This window comes from Notothenia rossii, assembly GCF_949606895.1.
Source record: "Notothenia rossii genome assembly, chromosome: 1".
NCBI lineage: Eukaryota > Metazoa > Chordata > Actinopteri > Perciformes > Nototheniidae > Notothenia > Notothenia rossii.
The window spans coordinates 43955711-43973372 of record NC_136912.1 but is presented as its reverse complement, the minus strand read 5'-3'; the positions used below and the strand labels follow the sequence as shown (position 1 = coordinate 43973372).

Below are 17662 nucleotides of genomic sequence, written 5' to 3'. Positions count from 1 at the left end.
CAGGCTGTTTAGGTGGCTGATGATGATGATGATGATGATGATGATGATGAAGCAGGAAGTGTGTGGTTACTGACTTCCCCTCTGAGGTGCAGCTGTTCATGCTGCCGTTGGTGGACTCCCTGCTGGGCTGCCGGCTCATGTTCCGGGTCAGCTCTACCGCCATGCCGGTCTCTGTGCTCCTCTGGATGGGGGCTCCCTTCTCCTTCTTACTCTTCCCCTCTGAGGCAAAAAGGAGGGACAGGAAACATCACAATGTTGTGGTAACAGTACATGGTATATTTATTACCCACATACGTATGTGCACGCCTACTGATAAACAGCTTTGATTGAGTGAAGTCTGGAAGCCTGACACTGTTTTTCAACCTAGGTAGCGGTGATCCAAAGCAGCCATTTCCCCTCATAGGTAAGTTTATTCATCTGCAATATTCTGATTCAAATGGTTTTCTTTGAGGAACAGTTTGAGATTTCGTTCTGCTTGCCTATTTTTTCTCTTTTCAATTTATATTGAAACCTATTTTTTATTCATTTTTTAAATGTATTTATTTATATAATTGTATAAATTGTTTTTACATAACTTTAAAATTGTACATTTTAGATGTAGTAGCCAGAGCTTGAGGAAGGGTCTTTGGGTTGAGTGTGAAGAGGAAAGTCCATGCGGATCATTACACTTACTCTATTTTATTGTTTTTTTTTTAATGTAAAAGTTAATAGAGATCTATCAATATACTATTACCTGTAACCCCTTTTGTGGTTTAAAAGCATGGTAGAGAATTGGAGCTACTTCCAGGGCAAATTTACCATATCAAACTTTTTATCTCAATTAATTCACAAGCTAATCCAAGAGATGATAAAAATACAGTCCACAGATTTAGTTAAAAACTGCGTGATGTTGTCTTTCTGAAGCACACCAAAGTTGCATCCATTTCCTGCTGAATCTGGTTAACAGTATACAGGAAATTGTTGGGCAGACAAAAACATCCCAAACAGCCGTGTGTTGCATCTTGGTCTGACTACTACCACCTTCTGACTCCATGTTTTGCAATATAGCGTGCAAAGAGACAAAGGTAGAGGCATGTCTGAGACCCCCAACATCCCTTGTATACGCATGATGTCAATGATGACTCCTGATCGTCTTGTAAATTCCTAAAGTTGAACTTATTTTTCTCATCCATCTTGAACAGGAAAGCTTGAACAAATGAAGGTTTATCTCCACTTCCTCTCTCCTGTCCCCAGCAGGCAGAGAGGGACACACATGTTTGATTGGTGCAAAATGTATTGCAGATTATAAAACATAATTATGTACGATTAGAAAATGACTGTGTTGGGCTATTGAGTGTGTGATGCCCCTGCGGGTGACATCATTGAGTGTCTCTGCCTCTCACCTGCCTCTCACCTGCAGGACACTAAAAAGATGAATCTCTGCTCAGTGTGCTGAGCTACTTCACCTCCTGCAGTAGCTCTAGTCTCCCTCTCTCTTTGCTGTGCTTTCTCAACAAATAGACTTTGGTTTGGTTGGTTTACCCTTTCCTTTGTTTGCATGTTACAACACACACACACACACACACACACACACACACACACACACACACACACACACACACACTAGGCATGGGCGGTATCATTTTTTTCATGCCGTCATACCTTGCTGACATCATACCGTGGTATAGGGTATATGACGGTATCAGTCCCAATTTAAGGGGTAATTTCTACCCCCCACATTTTTTTTACTCACTATATCAACAGCCCCACCAAAAATATTTTCCACCAGCCGCCACTGACGGTATGACTTGGGTCGACTTGAGTGAGGTGGCGTTCGGCGGCAAATAGATGTTTCGAACGGTATATTATATGTTCGGTGTAAAATAAAGCCCGAGCCGGTAGACGCTCGCAAAGTGCCGCGACGTGCGCGCAAGTGCAAAACAAGGGCTGCATACATGACACATTGTGCAAATGGGACATTTTGAGATCGGATACAGGACGCGTTTGTAGATGTCCGATGTTGTTTCCATAGTGAGCTAGGTTAACAATATATCATCATACATAAACATTTTCCGGGAGTAAATACTTGACTTATTGAATAAAGTTTGCTATATTCACTAACTAGTTTGGCAATATTATTCCGTGCATGTGTTTAAAACCTTATTTCCATTTGATTCATTGGATTACTCGCGTGAATGTTTAGCATGTAAATGCTTTCGTTTTTAAAACCGTCCGACCTCGACTACAAAACCATCAACCAGTTGCATAGGATTAAAAAATGTCAACACTCACTCACCCCGTCTTAAACATTCCCTAAGAAGTGCCTCTGTCTCTCGTTGTCCTGGATGAAGTCACTGGCGACGAGTAAACCCAAAATAGTCCCAAACAGGCGCAGAGGCATTTTTCGTTTTTACTAGTTGTCCGAGTTCGGGACCGGCAAATGCTGCCGCCATCTTGCTCAGCTCAGCTCTGTGCTGAGCTCTGAGAGAGGGAAAGACGGACTGCCCTCCCCTGCCCTCTGCTGGCGCGTGCTGTGCATTACAACCAATGTCGTCCCTGTCAAAACTCCGTGTCAGTGTAATAGAATGAAACGCATCTATGATTTGGCGCACAGTCTGTGACGTCACGGTATTGAAAATCATACCGACGGTATTTCGAAATACCCTGGTATACCGTAATACCGTCATACCGCCCAAGCCTAACACACACAGACACAGACACAGACACAGACACACACACACACACACACACACACACACACACACACACACACACACACACACACACACAATCACACTTCACTCAAGCTCATCACACACCACTGACTCTACTGATTATCACATCTTTTTTGTTGTGACTGCCCGAGCCAGGTCACATGAAAAGTGTGTTTTGCAATCCAGACAAAAGGAAACATCCCTGCAGTATCATAAACATTCACTTTTATATGTGCACTCATTTTCTGGTATCAAATTATTTTACCCTTGTATATGACCTTGTTTTAATATTGAGTTAATTGATTTCTAAAAGGGAACTTTTTCTATTGCAGTATATGCAATATTTCACAAGTACATTATGATATTAAGTGTTCATCCTGGGAGCCACAATTATCACACATTACTAACAAGATGTGTTGTGACGATTTAAAAGGTTGCCATGGTAACTCACCAGGGCCGTTGATCTGAGACGTGCTGCGACTGCGGCGGTTCCCGACGATGGCCACCACCCTCGCGCTCAGACTGGAGCGCCTCTTCTTGTTGCCCCCGCCCACCGTGCCCAGCGCCGTGTCTGATTGGCTGCCGTCCGTGCGCTCCTGGGTGTAGATCTCTCCGCTCACACTGGAGCTCTTCAGCATCTTACGGCCCACCGAACGCAGCTGCCGACTGGAGAGAAAAATACTGAGTGACCATGTGACCTGGTGGCATACAGAATGGATGTCTCTGTACTGTACCTTTAGCATTGAGGACAAGATGTGATACATAATGATGAATGGAACATTTCAAAGTGGCTGAGGTGGAGGAATGGTATTTATTCACACAACGTGGAACAATAACAGATGAGTTTACACCTGGGACACAAAGGAGGGAAATTATGATAACAGACATTTAGCATATCCCAACACATAACTAAAACTTGTAACATGATTGTGATGTCACTTAACTCTCCAGATACATATATTTAGATCTTAAGAGACCATGCTGGTTATGGTTAAATGTTCTAACAGTCCAAAGCTGATAATCATATAATCTATAGCAGTGGTTCCCAACCTGGGGGGCGCGCCCAAGATCGCAGGGGGAGGGGCGCCAGGCCTCAGATGATTTGAGGCCAAATATGATATTTAGACTTTTTTTTTTTTTTTTTACATATAATTGTAAAGCAATACAAGATTGGCACTAAAAGCCTTGTCTCTACATTACAATAAAAACAAAAAAAATAATTGATTAATTCATTTGAATAACAATTCAAGTTAGTAGCTAATAAAGGCAAAGACAAACATGTATAATTCTTTCTTTAATATAAATGTTTCTTCTGCCCGTAAAGTGTCCAAACCAGGCTTGTCTGGATAAGCGCATTTTTAAAACATAGTTATTGTCCATGCCGGTTTCAGTTTGATCATTTGTCCCAGTTGCTCCGATCAGGGGCCTCATTTATAAAGGGATATACGCTCAAAAAATGGCGTACGCCAGTTTCTACGCAATGTTTGCGATTTATAAAATACTAACTTGAAGGGAAAACGTGCGGTCCTCCACACAAAACCCATGCCTGATGCACAAAGCACAAAAGCGGGAGAGACGAGAAACTGCGACACCGTTGGCAGAAGGAAGAATGGAGAGAAGTGGAAATAATACAATAAATAAAATGTTACCTCTCATTTATCATATATGAAGAATTCATTTTCACAAATTGAATAAAGCCAATCTTAAAATTATTTAACAAACGCCTGTTTGAGACTCCTCAGTACACACAAAAACATAACTGGGAGAAATATATAAATACGGATATGTTATTTAAAACCACCTCGAATATGTTGTGTTAATGTTATGAAATGTTTTCTCATAAATTATGCGGTAAGCAGGAGCACAGAATTACGTCTAAACTGACGCCGTTTTGCATTTCTATAGGCTGTACGAGCATGGTTTTATACTATCATGTTTAATAATGTTTTATGCCGTTTGCTAAGACTTGATAAGTCGCTCATAAAAAACAGGAGGTATGAACACCATATGTGGTAAATTGTACAGCTAATATAACAACACATGAGTTGTATTTCCTTTAACTGGTGGGTAGCCTATAGATTTGCTGCAGTGGAGACGCTGCGCACAGCTGATCGACACCTGGGACGCAAACCACTATACGAAAACATAATTCAGATCCTTGTCGTCATGACTCCACTCCGGAGGGATTCCCCGATCATTTCTTACAGTTTCTCATCAACGGGGGTCTCCTGTCCCCGGTACAAACACAGCCTGAGGAAAGCTATGTGTATTCTTTTTGTCATGAACCTTTTTCGGACCACTTATTTATTTATTTAGGTGACGATCCGACCTCCATGCTGCTACTCTGGTTCAAACTGCATCCACCAAACAATATGATTTATCTCGACCTCCCCAAAATAACCAAAATCTGACACGGTGTGAGATGTATTTTTTAGCTGTTCTGTCGTCATTTCCTGCTATCTTCTTCATAAAGTCAGTCAAAATGAATGAATGAATGGGCGTTTCTTTGACTATTTATAGGCAAATATGGGCGTTACGTGAAGCCCGCAAAAACTGCACCGCATTTCGAGTTGATTGTGATTTATAAAGGGAAACCGGCGTAGGAAGTGCCATAGGGGAGAGCGGGGTAATGTGGGACACTGGGTAATGTGAGACACCCGCTGTAACTAGGCAAAGAAACAAATTTGCGGTCATGTGACCATAATGTTTTCAAGCCCCTCCCACCCCCCACTTGTCATGAAGGAGAAGTTGGTGCTGGTTCTGTGGTAAGTATTTTTTTTCACAAAAATGTGTTTGTTGCATGTAAAAGTAAATGTTCTTACTGCGAACGTAATCAACTGTAATATCAAAGCAAATTGATTCAGGTTGAAAAACTTATATCATACATGTTGATGAACTTCCAACATATAAAACCATGTGATTGATGCTAGTTAAAGATTAGCCTGAATTGCCTAGAGATGTTGTTTTTTCTAAAATGGTGGCTGTGGGGTAAAGTGAGACAGATGCTGTGGGGTAAAGTGAGACGATGACTCACTTTACCCCGACATGAAGCACAAGTTAAGTTTAGTCTTATATATATTTTAGTGTAATATTACAATACATATGTTTTAATTTTAATGTCATAAACATTGTAGAAAAGTCATCATGCCAAGACGATACATCAGGAAGACAGCTTGGGGCCAAACACCCCTCACAGAGATGGAGAGTGCAGCTGCAGAGGTCATGCAAGGAAAGAAGTCCTTAAGACAAGCAGGAAAGGAAAGAAATATCGACAAGACAACCCTCCAAAGATTCATTAAGAAAATAGAGAAAGGGAGAGTTAAATCAGTAGCCTGGGGTGCAGTAGCTGAGGCAAAAAGAATACTGACAGATGAGATGGAGGAGGAGCTTGCCCAACATTTAAAACAACTGGCTGACCAGTTCCATGGCCTTGCTCCAGTTAAGTGCCGTGAACTGGCATTTGAATATGCAGACAAAAACCATATCCCTGTCCCTGCCAATTGGATGGAGGAACAATGTGCAGGTAGGCTAGGGTGCGCAAGAGATCACATGATTCTGTAGGTCAACTTAGGCCAACTGATCTTGCCACAAAGCTTATCTTATAATAACGAATTGTCCACTCTTTAGGAGTAGAGTGGTTTGGCAGCTTTCTAGCCCGTCGCCATCTCTTTGTCCGAACTCCGGAGGCAACATCCCTGGGAAGGGCTACAGCCTTCAATAAGACTACAGTGGGGGAGTTCTTTACAAATCTGGCTGTAGTGATGGACAGGTGACAGAATTAATTCTTTAGTTGCAAATGTTTTATGGAGGTTTTACCTGTAAGATTTGGTTTTGATTCTGATAAGGTTCTTCCCTTGCCTCTCTTCTTTAACAGACACACATTTCCTCCACACATGATTTACAATGTGGATGAAACAGGCGTCTTTACAGTACAAAAGCCACGGCAGGTAAGCTACTAGAGAGCAGCAGACTGATACTGAGTGGCTTGTGATAATGACCAGCTAGCTATTGGCAGAATGCTGAAACTAATGCTATTAGTAATGTTGTGAGCCTGTGAACTAGAAAAAAATGAATGGACTGCAACAAAATAAAATGTACCTTTAGACCAATAGTAGCCTACTGATTGCACATGCCATTGATTCTAAACTTTCTACTTGATTCAGGTTGTGACAGAGAAAGGGAAAAAGCAAGTTGGTTCTATCACATCAGCTGAGAGAGGAGAACTGGTGACTGTGGTGTGTGCAGTGAATGCTGCTGGGAATGCCATACCTCCCATGTTTGTCTTCCCCAGAGTTAGGTTTAAGGACGACTTCATGATAGGAGCACCTCCAGGAGCCAAAGGTGCCTCCACCAGAACAGGATGGATGAACGAAGACACCTGGCCTGAGTTCCTCGATCACTTGATAAAGCACACTAAGTGCACTCCTGACCATCCCATGCTGCTAATCCTGGATAATCTGAGAGCTCACATCTCACTCAAGGCAGTGGAGAAAGCAAAGAGTAATGGTATTGTTCTGCTCACCCTCCCACCCCACACATCCCATCGCTTGCAGCCTCTCGACGTGACAGTGTATGGCCCGTTCAAGACCCTATACAGCCGAGCTCTTGATGGGTGGATGAGATCTAACCCTGGTAAAACAGTCTCCATCTATCAGATTGCAGGATTTGTGAACGAGGCCTTCTTGTCAGCAGTGACACCACGCAATATCACCTCTGGCTTCAAGTCCACTGGGATCTTCCCATATAACAGAGATATTTTCCCTGAGGAGGCGTTTGCACCATCCATGGTGTCAGACCGGCCAAACCCTGAGCTGCGGCCTGCATCCACTGGTCCATCCACTTCAGATGATCCGGATGGTCCACGGCCTGCAGATGATCCACCCCCTGCAGATGAACCACCTGCTGCAGATGCTATTCCACTCGCTGATGCTATTCCATCCACTTTGCATGGTCCACATGGATGTGCCTCGCCAGCTGTCTCACGACCTGGATATGTGTCTCCTCAGGAAATCATACCACTTCCAAAATGTCCCCCCAGAGGACAAACAAAACGAAAGCGTGTGAAGACAGCCATCTTAACAGATACTCCAGAGAAGCAAATCATAGAACAGGCTTATGAAGAGAGACAAAAGAAACTGGCAGGGAAAAAGCAAAATAGCAAAGAAAAGGGAAAACCGAAAAAGAAGGCACCCAAGAAGAAAATCATAGATAGCAGCTCGGAGGAGAGTGATGACCCTGTCCCATTTGAGGATGATTTTGAGAGCTCTGAAGATGAGAGGAGTGACCCCGGAAACAAAGATCTGTCCGTGGGTGACTTCGTCCTCGTCAATTTTGCCACAAAACACCGAAGTATCCGTTATGTTGGCATGGTTGAGAAGGTTGAGGGGGACGAAATACTAACCCAATTCCTCAGAAAAATCCAGGGAAACAACAGAGAGTGGGAGAGACCCACGTTTGCTATGAAAGAAAAGGATGTGGCACATGTTCCTAAAGGTGATGTGGTGAAGAAGCTGCCTCAACCTAATAGGCCTGGAGGAACAACACGGAGAGAGCAACTCTTCACCTTTCCCTGTAACCTTCAGGGCTGGAATGTAGAGTAGGCCTTGTTTAAATATGCGGCTGATGTTCATATCATATCGTGTTCTAATCTAACTGGTTAAATGGTTAATTGAATGTTTATTAAAGCACTTTGAAATATATTATGTTGTATTTGACTTTGTTTGGAGTTACTTTGTTTAAAAAATGTGCTAAATTGACCAATCCCCATGATTATGTTGCGCATCCGACATTATTTTTGGAATGTGTGGTTGTCAATCTATCTGTCAGGATTCTAACTGTTACAACATGTGTTGTTTTTGTAGTTTAAAAGTGGAAAAGGTAAGTGGTTCACTTTACCCCCTTGATTTCTCTAGTCTGTCTCAGTTCACCCCTTAGCTGGGGTAAAGTGAGACACAAGACCACTTTTTAAAAAACAATCATATTTTCACTGCCCTTTGTCCTGAAGACATTCTGATCATTTCCAGTGCTAGGAAACATCCTGAATTAATGGGAAATGTGTACATTTTACTGATATATCATTTTAGCTCGCCTACAGGAGAGCAAATGTAAAAAATGTCTCACATTACCCCGCTCTCCCCTACGCACTTTCCTCGCCGGTACGCAATGTATGGTAAATCGGAAAATGTTGGAAAATTTCTGTACCTATTTTTTGGATTTCTACTACGTAAGCAACCTTCCCACGTCAATCCTACACGGCGTTATAAATGAGGCCCCAGATCTCCGACCATTTTGCAGATTATTTACGACTTTTGAATCCACATAAACACATCGGCAAAATCCGGTTTACTTTGAGCATGTGTTTTAAACAGTGTAGCCTCCCTTTGTGAACTGTTTCCACTTCCGCGCCGTCCTTTAATTTCTTCATACAGCGGGAATCCAAATGAATTAATCCTGAGTCCAATAACCATCAAAGTCACTCCAAAAGTGCTCCTTAATTACGCTTTCATCCTCCTTTAACAAAATACTTCACATTCATCCAGTTTGTGACAGTAGTTGTAGCATTTTTGAGACTTTTAAACTTTAATTACCGCTGTCGCGCAACCCCCCCCCCCTGTGTGTGTGTGTGTGTGTGTGTGTGTGTGTGTGTGTGTGTGTGTGTGTGTGTGTGTGTGTGTGTGTGTGTGTGTGTGTGTGTGTGTGTGTGTGTGTGCGCGCAACTTCCAACAGGAGTAATTTGGGGGGGCTCTTGGGAAAAAAGTTTGGGAACCACTGATCTATGACGTGGTGCAGGAATGAGTCGCGAACCTGGAGATGAGTAAGCACTCGTCTCAAAGTCAATGTTTTTTTAATGAGTTTTGGTTAGGTGTTTGGAATAAGCTCTGTGTTTACCACAAGCTTACTAGATTCTCGTACATTTTTCTATGACACAAAATACGTCAGTAAATACCCCACTGGTAAACATACGGAGCTATGTTTCTTAAAAAAGGTAGTTCCTGACACTACTTAACTTTATTAGCCACATTAAGCTTAGCCGTGGTGACGTGAAGTCATGTGGCCATCATGTAGTTCATTTATAGCCTAACGTTAGCTTTTCAGTTCTAGCCTTTGTATTTACGCCTCGACTATTGAAAGCAATGTCAATATGTGGAGATTACCCTGCTAAACAAAACTTATCATTATCATAAAAGTGTGTTGTGTCACGGTCTTCATTTCTACGGTATTTCAAAACGTCCATTTTGGCCTACAACAATACGTCATCACTGCACCACTCTATTAAAGGTCAGTCTTCTCAAACGCGCCGCTACACGCTGACAGAAGCTGCTTAGAGCTCGATGCTGCCTCCTAGGGTTTCGGAGGAGGTGACGCATGTCCATCCCCTCAGAGGGGGTCAAAGTGCTGCAGGAGAGCACAGCCATGCTGCCCCCTTCACCCAGAGCCCCTACACCCAGCGGGGCTCTAAAAGACACAGTACAGGGACCAAGAGGGTCCAGTGAGTGACTGGGGAGGGGGAGGGTGGTCTGAGGCCTCTCCTCTGCCCCCTGCAGGGGGGTGAGGGAAGGGCGTGCAGCAGATGGAGGGGGAGGATCCAGGTCTGGCGGATGGACGGTGTCCCGGCAGGAACAACACAGGATGCATGCAAGGAGGGATCTGAGACATGCAGAGGGGATCCACAAACACACAGGCACAGTGAACATACAACAAATAATACAAAATAATATTGAACAAAATGAAAGTTGATATGCATATATATTGTACAGTTTTGATATGCGTGTAACATATGCACACAAAAAAATGTCTTTTGTGACTTTTTATTCTGAAACCTAAACTGCCCAAAAGACAAAATGTAAAGTGATAATACATTTGATGCAAAAACAATTAATTGAAAAGCTTGATATCTGAATATAGATTTGACTTGATTTAAGCAAATAAGCTTAAAAAACAGAAGCAGCGTTCAGTGAATTACCAGAAAGGATAAGGAGCAATTTATCAAAAATAAATGCAAATCAGGCAAGGGGAGACTGATTCATGGATGAGCCATATTACAGGCCTTCTCAAACGGACTCACCCATTTTTCAAAATGATACATAATTTCAGCTTTCTGAAATCAAACTCTTTTCTTAGGATGAGTATTATAGCTGTATTTATTGATGGCATTGTGTGCTGTGCTTTTTTTAATTGCATATTAATTCATTAAGATATTCCTCAATAGATATAAAGTTGGACGACTTACAAAATATTGTATTTTCAACTAAATAATTCAGCTGCAAAAAAATCATAAATATTTTTTTAAAACATCTATGAGACATCTTAATCAAATTTGAATTAAATGAGTATCTTATAAAGTTTAATTTAAACATCTTAAAAAGGCATTTTTTTAATTGACAATTGTCAATGATGAAGAAAATATGTCATCTAAAACTAAACGAGGAACCCATTTTCTCTTTCTCTCTTTCTTCAACTGCATTTCTATACAAATAGAAAGGTACATTTTAACTACATTTTTGAAAATGCGTAATAATCCATAACTGTGATGATTTTGATAGAATTTGGTTTAAGGTTACACCAGATCTGTGTAAAGGTAGGAGGAGATTTGTATTTGTCCCATACTTTATGTACTAGTCATTTATTCGCCAGACCTGTGTGTGTGTGTGTGTGTGTGTGTGTGTGTGTGTGTGTGTGTGTGTGTGTGTGTGTGTGTGTGTGTGTGTGTGTGTGTGTGTGTGTGTGTGTGTGTGTGTGTGTGTGTGTGTGTGTGTGTGTGTGTGTGTGTGTGTGTGTCACTCTGGAAAGTGTGTCAGAGGCCAGGGAGTTGAGCCTGTAGGGATTGTCCGTGAGGCCATAAAGACTCTCCTCTTGCAGACCTCAATACATTAGCGGCTAATAAGCTGCACTCCATCACCTGGCTCACTGAGGAGGCGGGGGGGGGGGGGGTCGTTTGTCCCTGTCACTGCTACTGGTCAGCTGGGAGTGTGGATGTGTGTGAGTGTGTGTTCCTGTAATGTATTATGTGATTTTACTTCAAATTTAAATGTTAATATAACTATTATTACTTAAATAAAATGTGTACTTTAACTTGTTATCTCTACATACATATATATTTTATATTATTGTATCTTTTTATTGCACGTTGTTACTTTAACTTCCTATGTTTATTCAAATATTTGTATTCTATTTTCAGTTATTCATCTTTTATTCTATTTCATTCTAAAATTGAGCAACTTTCTAGAAAACCCCAGCAACATTCCTACTGGATGAATGTGTTCTGATTCAGGATACTTTTTTTTACAGGAAAATAATAATATTTGTTGTCTACTGTTTAACTGTTTTAATTAAGATCATTTTTTATGTTTTTTTTTTGTTAGCAATTTTAAAAGTGTGTGTTTTTATTAGTTGTACATTCATTTATCTAATCTCATTTTTTAAAATATTTTTCTTATAAAGTCTCTTTAAAAAATCTGGAAAAAAATGATTCTAATGTTTATGAAGACTCAAATTCAGAATTAAGTAATGCATTATAAGGGGCGTGGCAGCTTTGATTGACAGGTGTGTGCTGCTAGCCTCTTCTCCAACAATAGTTTTTCTGGGGAGTCACTGCCAAGATTGCATTGGCTGTTGCCGCCCACTTTTTTGGAAGCCTATGACCTCACATCCATCTTTTCTATAGGCTGTGATGCAGACTACAGGTTCAAGCGGACCCCTGACCTCTCTCTGGAGACTGCAAGCTAAAAGATAATAACTTCCCCCTCAGAGATCAATGAGGATTTGTCTATAATTGAAACCCGGGGAGTAACAGTGAGAAGATGGATGGTCTGCCATCACCAGTGAATACCCGTGTGGGCAGTATTCTTCTTTACCTGGACTCTCTGGTGTCTCCTGCTACAGTGTGTCTCCTGCGATTCAACTCGGCAGAGAAGCGTCTCTTCCCTGCCGCCCTCCTCCTCTCCTCCTCTCCATCCACCCCCCACGATATCCTCCTGTCCCTCTTCTCCTCTTCTAATGACTTGGATCTGAGTCCAGTTAGTTTGGATTTCCACCGTTCAGTGTATCAGTGTATACGTGTGTGTGTGTGTGTGTGTGTGTGTGTGTGTGTGTGTGTGTGTGTGTGTGTGTGTGTGTGTGTGTGTGTGTGTGTGTGTGTGTGTGTGTGTGTGTGTGTGTGTGTGTGTGGAGAGAGGAGATAAGAGCATGCAAAAGGAAGCAGAAACATGAAGCATGCAGAAATAAAACAGAAGAAGACACGCAGCGATTAGCATGCAATAGCTTTAATACTCCTGTAGCCCAAACATTTAGGCTTATTTAAAAAGGACTGTAATAAAAGCACCCTTAACATCTAAACTGAACATATGACTAATGAGGACTGACCTGAGTCGCCCCCCCGGTCGTTCTGATTGGATAGACATGTAGCTGGTGCTACTGAGGCGGGAGGCACTGCTGGCGCGGGAGAGGGCCGACGCATCGCTCATATCGCTGTCTGACGACCGGGCTGACATGTTGTCGCTGCCGCGCCTCTGCTCTGCGTACATCTACAGGGGGAGGGATGGGGATTATACTCAAATTGAGATTAGAACAATTAAATAATCATCTATAAAGTGTAGGAGGAGTAGGGGATCTGAGGACAGAGCGCAAGATGCTGACCTCCCGTTTGGTCTTGAGGTCCGTCTCGGGGTCGTGGGAGGCTGAAGGCCGGTAGGAATGTACTTTCATCTGCAGCTGTCGGGCGCGTTCCTCTACTGCAAGGGCTGAGGCAAGAAAACACAGGGTTAGGTTTACATGATTGGACAAAGAAAGAGAAAGGTAGAAATCAGAAACAGCAGTGTGTTCTCAATAAGACACACTGCAGAGTATATTCAGCATGCAGGGTCTCGCTTCTGACACTAGGTGGAGCATGATGTGCACTCAAGTGACTTCTTGATGGATGTTACTGTAGAACAAATATAATAGGCTTCTGAGTAAGATTTGAAAATGGTTAAAAACTCAGACAGGAATGTGAACCAAATCCCACCTCTACATATAATCTCATCCATCTACTTTTGTTAAAAATGGGCCTGGAGTTTATCTTTAACTTTATAAATTCAATTATGATTTATATTAACAGTACATTGATAATATTTTGTTAAATAGGTGTTTGACAAAACAATTCTCATGACTTGTGCCTTGTGGTGCCAACCCATTGGGTCTTCCTCACAAGTACAGAGGAGTTATTCAGGGGAGGGAATTGAGGACAGTTCTTTGACAGCAAAATAAGTGAGATTTGAGATACCAAATTGAGGAAGTATACCGCCAAAGTAGTTGAGATTTGTTGTTAAAACATTACATTTTTGAGGCTGCTTATTATTTTGAATTGCGTGTCCACAACTCTGTTCTATTGTGGCATTTTGGAAAGCTGGATGCCACTACACATGATGTGTCCATTTCTAAAAGGACTGTGTTTGAGTCACTACCATACAAAAAAGTTATTATTATTATTTTCAGTGAACATATTATATGCTAACATGACCTTTAACAGGACTTTATTCTTCATAGATCTTCTGAAATCAAACCTTGATCCATTCAACAAACCTTGCTCGACGCTGCTGCTCTTGGCAGGGAGCTGAGGCAGCTGCCGGCCCCTGCGACCTGATGAGGGAGTCCCCGTAGGAGAGGAGGGGCTGCCGTGAGGGTGTGGTCTGACAGACAGGAACACATGGACACAAGGAGAGAGGAGAACATATTATTATTATTATTACTGTGATCAGCACCAACTGAAGTGGAGCTCTAAAAAGAATCACAGTCGATAAACTGATGATCAGAGGTCAAAGGTCATGGTAGGGAGGAGAGGGATGGCTCAGAATCATCAGTAAAGGAGGGCAGGGGAAGTGAGAGGAGTGGCACTGAGTGTGTTGGACACAGTATTGCAGCAATTCTATATATCCAACCTTAACATAATGTTTAGATTCATATTTGACAGTTTAGAGGAGGGAAGATATCGTTTGAAAAGGACTTCATTCTAAGGTCATGCCTCTTAATCAAGTCATATTGCACCCATTTTAATGTTTTTTTTGTTTTGTACTTGAGTTTCAAACTAAATTATCTTTGGTATCATTTTGATGATGTTGTTAAATGTATTCTCGTTTCATGTTGCACAAACTACAAAATCCTGCTGCAAATATTTGATCTATACTTACACTTAATAAATAAAAAGAGATAGATTTTGATTGAATCTTTATCAAGTCTTAAAAAAGTTGTATAAACATAAATCTTTAAATAGTTATACATTGCATTCATTCTCCGCAAAGTTGTGGGACTTTGGGAAACTGAAGGAAGAATGGTTAACATCAATAGTTACAATTACGATTTCCCATAATCCAACATGATTGCCAATCACAAAAGATCGTTCCAAACAAAATGGGTCCGGGGATTATGCTTCGACTTGTTTGGATTGAAAAGCGTTATTGAGTTGATTCAGGAAATCAAGAGAAAAACATGTTTTGATCTGTGATTTTTAATTCAAAAGGCTCAAGTTACGAGTCACTGGTGTTAAAGTCCAACAGAAGTTGCAAGTTGTTGTTTTTTATTTTGTCAAATCAAGTCTAAAGTATTTTCCTTTTTTTTACTAGAGTATGACAGGAGTCCAAGTCATGTGACTTATCACACACCTATAGATTTCCATGCCTACTGTACCTTGGCTAACAGGGCGCTGTTGTTTTTTATAGTTAGATCTTGGAATTTTAACATCATTTTGCTTGTTGAGGTATGACGTTCCCATGTGTGCATGCTGCATACAGTATGTCATCACACTCATGATGTGACATTTACAGAGAGGACAGCACAGTGGGGGTAGGGGGGGGGTACAGGAGCTGGAGCATGCACCTGTCTAGCCGCGGTGAGTTTGGGCAGGACCCAGACAAGACTGTCTGACCAAAGGGCCTCAGAGGGCCCCCTCTCCCCCTACTACCCCTCAGGATAGAGGTGGGCTGGATACGACTGCCATCAGCAAATAAAAATAAATGAAAATATAACACTTGATAAATAAAGCAAGATTAAATCATATGAAAATAAAACAACATGTGTTCAGCATTTTGGGGCTCTGTGTGTTAGGACTGTCTAGAAGTCCTGATGAAAAGAGAGTGCAGCACACCAGGAGTCAAAGACTGTGGCATGCACTGCTTCCATACTGCAGCAAACTGTATTATCCAATAATATGGCATGAGATAAAGCAGCGGCCTCAGAAAATATCTAATAAAAGGATGACCTTTGTTCAATCTGTGTGTATACTGTAGACAGTAACAGGTGTAGGATGGGTTTACGGGAAGACCAAAAAGTTAACCATTTCAGTTTTAAAATTGACTGAATAAAATGTGAAGGGTATGGAACCCTGAGGTGCTCCTGACTTAATAACAATAGAAGTTGAACATGTCTGAGTTACTTTGTGAACTCCATAAGAAATCAACAGTGCCACTGTATCAGGAAAGGATGAATCTCAATTTCAATAATCCTGATTGGACATTGACCTGAACTGTTGAATACAGATATTCTAATTGGTCTTTGAGGGTGAACAAAATATTTTATATAGGATGTATTCTTGGGTGTAAAATGGCATTTGCTATAATTCCGCAGATATACAAACTTGTGAATGTCCATTCAAATGTGGAAAGCTAATAACCCCATAAAGCTTTACAGGAGCTGTTGCAAATATATATTTTGTTCCTAAGGCCTATAAAGTGGTGCCCTGGAAATAAGTCAGCATTTTTGCACTTCCAGTTCCCATGTTTCAAGGTTAACTATTTTAAATTTGTTTTTGGTTAGAGGCCTGAAATAAGGTCTGTAGTTAACACAGACACAGTTTTACGTTTTGTTCTACGACAAACTAACATGAGTAAACACAGCACGCTTCTATGTGTCTTAAAAACGGTGGTTGCAAGCGTCTAAATTAGATAGTTAATTCATCACGCCGAACATTTGCCACCTTTAGCTCAGCAGTGGGGATGTGAAGCCATGCATCTATGATGCAGTTTGTTAATAGCGTTAGCCTTTTACTCCTGATGATTATATTTACGTTTCAAGAATCATAAAAGTGCTGTTAATATGTGGAGATTATCCTGCTAAAATCCAATGAAACAAACCCATTTTATCAAGAGAAAACTTGCTTTGCATACTTCCGGAGCGGCCTACAAAAATATGTCAACACTGCACCACTCTATTATTTCAAAATGAAATCTTATTGGACAGAAAGTCTGTTTGTCAGACAGGATGCGAGAAAACAACGTATATTGTTCCGATGGCCCGCCCTACTCTGCCTCTGATTGGCTTACAATATTATTCCTACGCACTCACTCCTCATGCCAAAGAACAACCAATCCAACCAACAAAGGTAACCAGGAATAGCAAGTACGTTGAGACATGCAGTTACCATAGTAGCTATATCTGTTTGTTTTTGGGTTGACATGCTTGTGGACAGATTGGCTTTCGTCCAATTGGGAAATATTTTGACCCTTGGTGTATCACATAATCGACAGACCATGCATAGTTATGCTAGCTGTTTCTAATCACCACATTAAGCTAAGCTAACAAAATAGCTGACTGTGGCTTCCTAATTAGAGTTAATGGAGTGTATATAGGTTCATATCAACCATATTAACCAAACATCACAAAGTTCGAGCCCCTACAAACCTACTAAGTGTCAGTAGGGTTAGGGTTAGTGAGAAAAGCTTAGAAACAGTGAGAGGATGGATGACCGAATAAATGAATGATCTTACCTGTCCCCTTCCAGACTTTTTTTGCTGCCCCTTTGACAGTTTTGACCTGATGAGTTGTTACATTGCCTGTTGGGCAAACAGCAATCATAGAGACAGAAAGAGAGGAAGAAAGAAAAAAAAAACAATATGGAGAATGACCCACATAATGGCAAAACTGAATATTGACTGATGTGTTGGATATAATGTAAAAGGCTTAAGCTGAGGTTTGGTTTTTGTGCTTAGAGAAAGCAATTT

At 41.3% G+C, this 17662-nt stretch overlaps 2 protein-coding genes and 1 long non-coding RNA gene across 31 annotated transcripts in view; 2 read left to right on the top strand and 1 right to left on the bottom strand.

Annotated features, from left to right (window-relative positions):
• rims1b (regulating synaptic membrane exocytosis 1b) overlaps nt 1-17662 on the bottom strand; it is a 172185-nt gene that overhangs the window by 6350 nt on the left and 148173 nt on the right. For 18 of the 27 annotated variants that reach the window (XM_079684247.1, XM_079684236.1, XM_079684258.1 and 15 more), the window contains 6 exons: nt 17429-17494; nt 14253-14359; nt 13329-13432; nt 13056-13216; nt 3145-3359; nt 75-219 (listed from right to left, as the gene is read on the bottom strand). In XM_079684247.1, the coding sequence (XP_079540373.1) occupies nt 75-219; nt 3145-3359; nt 13056-13216; nt 13329-13432; nt 14253-14359; nt 17429-17494 (798 nt within the window). Of the gene's footprint in view, nt 1-74; nt 220-2275; nt 2429-3144; nt 3360-12547; nt 12701-13055; nt 13217-13328; nt 13433-14252; nt 14360-15542; nt 15657-17428; nt 17495-17662 lie in introns of those variants that run through there. The other 9 variants (XM_079684238.1, XM_079684240.1, XM_079684244.1 and 6 more) reach the window with 3 other exon arrangements.
• On the top strand, nt 140-3265 carry LOC307041238. Its single transcript, XR_013808717.1, has 3 exons — nt 140-273; nt 368-403; nt 3127-3265. It is a non-coding gene; the product is annotated as an uncharacterized lncRNA (long non-coding RNA).
• LOC307041154 (uncharacterized protein) lies at nt 5381-8392 on the top strand. Of its 3 annotated transcripts, XM_079684477.1 has the most exons (5): nt 5381-5458; nt 5828-6216; nt 6321-6462; nt 6568-6640; nt 6857-8392. In XM_079684477.1, the coding sequence occupies exons 2-5, from the start codon at nt 5838-5840 to the stop codon at nt 8291-8293; spliced, it is 2031 nt and encodes a 676-aa protein (XP_079540603.1). In that variant the 5' UTR covers nt 5381-5458; nt 5828-5837; the 3' UTR covers nt 8294-8392. The 3 variants fall into 3 exon arrangements, with proteins under 3 accessions (XP_079540603.1, XP_079540604.1, XP_079540602.1); XM_079684478.1 differs by lacking the exon at nt 5828-6216 and having other exon boundaries at nt 5407-5458; XM_079684476.1 differs by lacking the exon at nt 5381-5458 and having other exon boundaries at nt 5740-6216.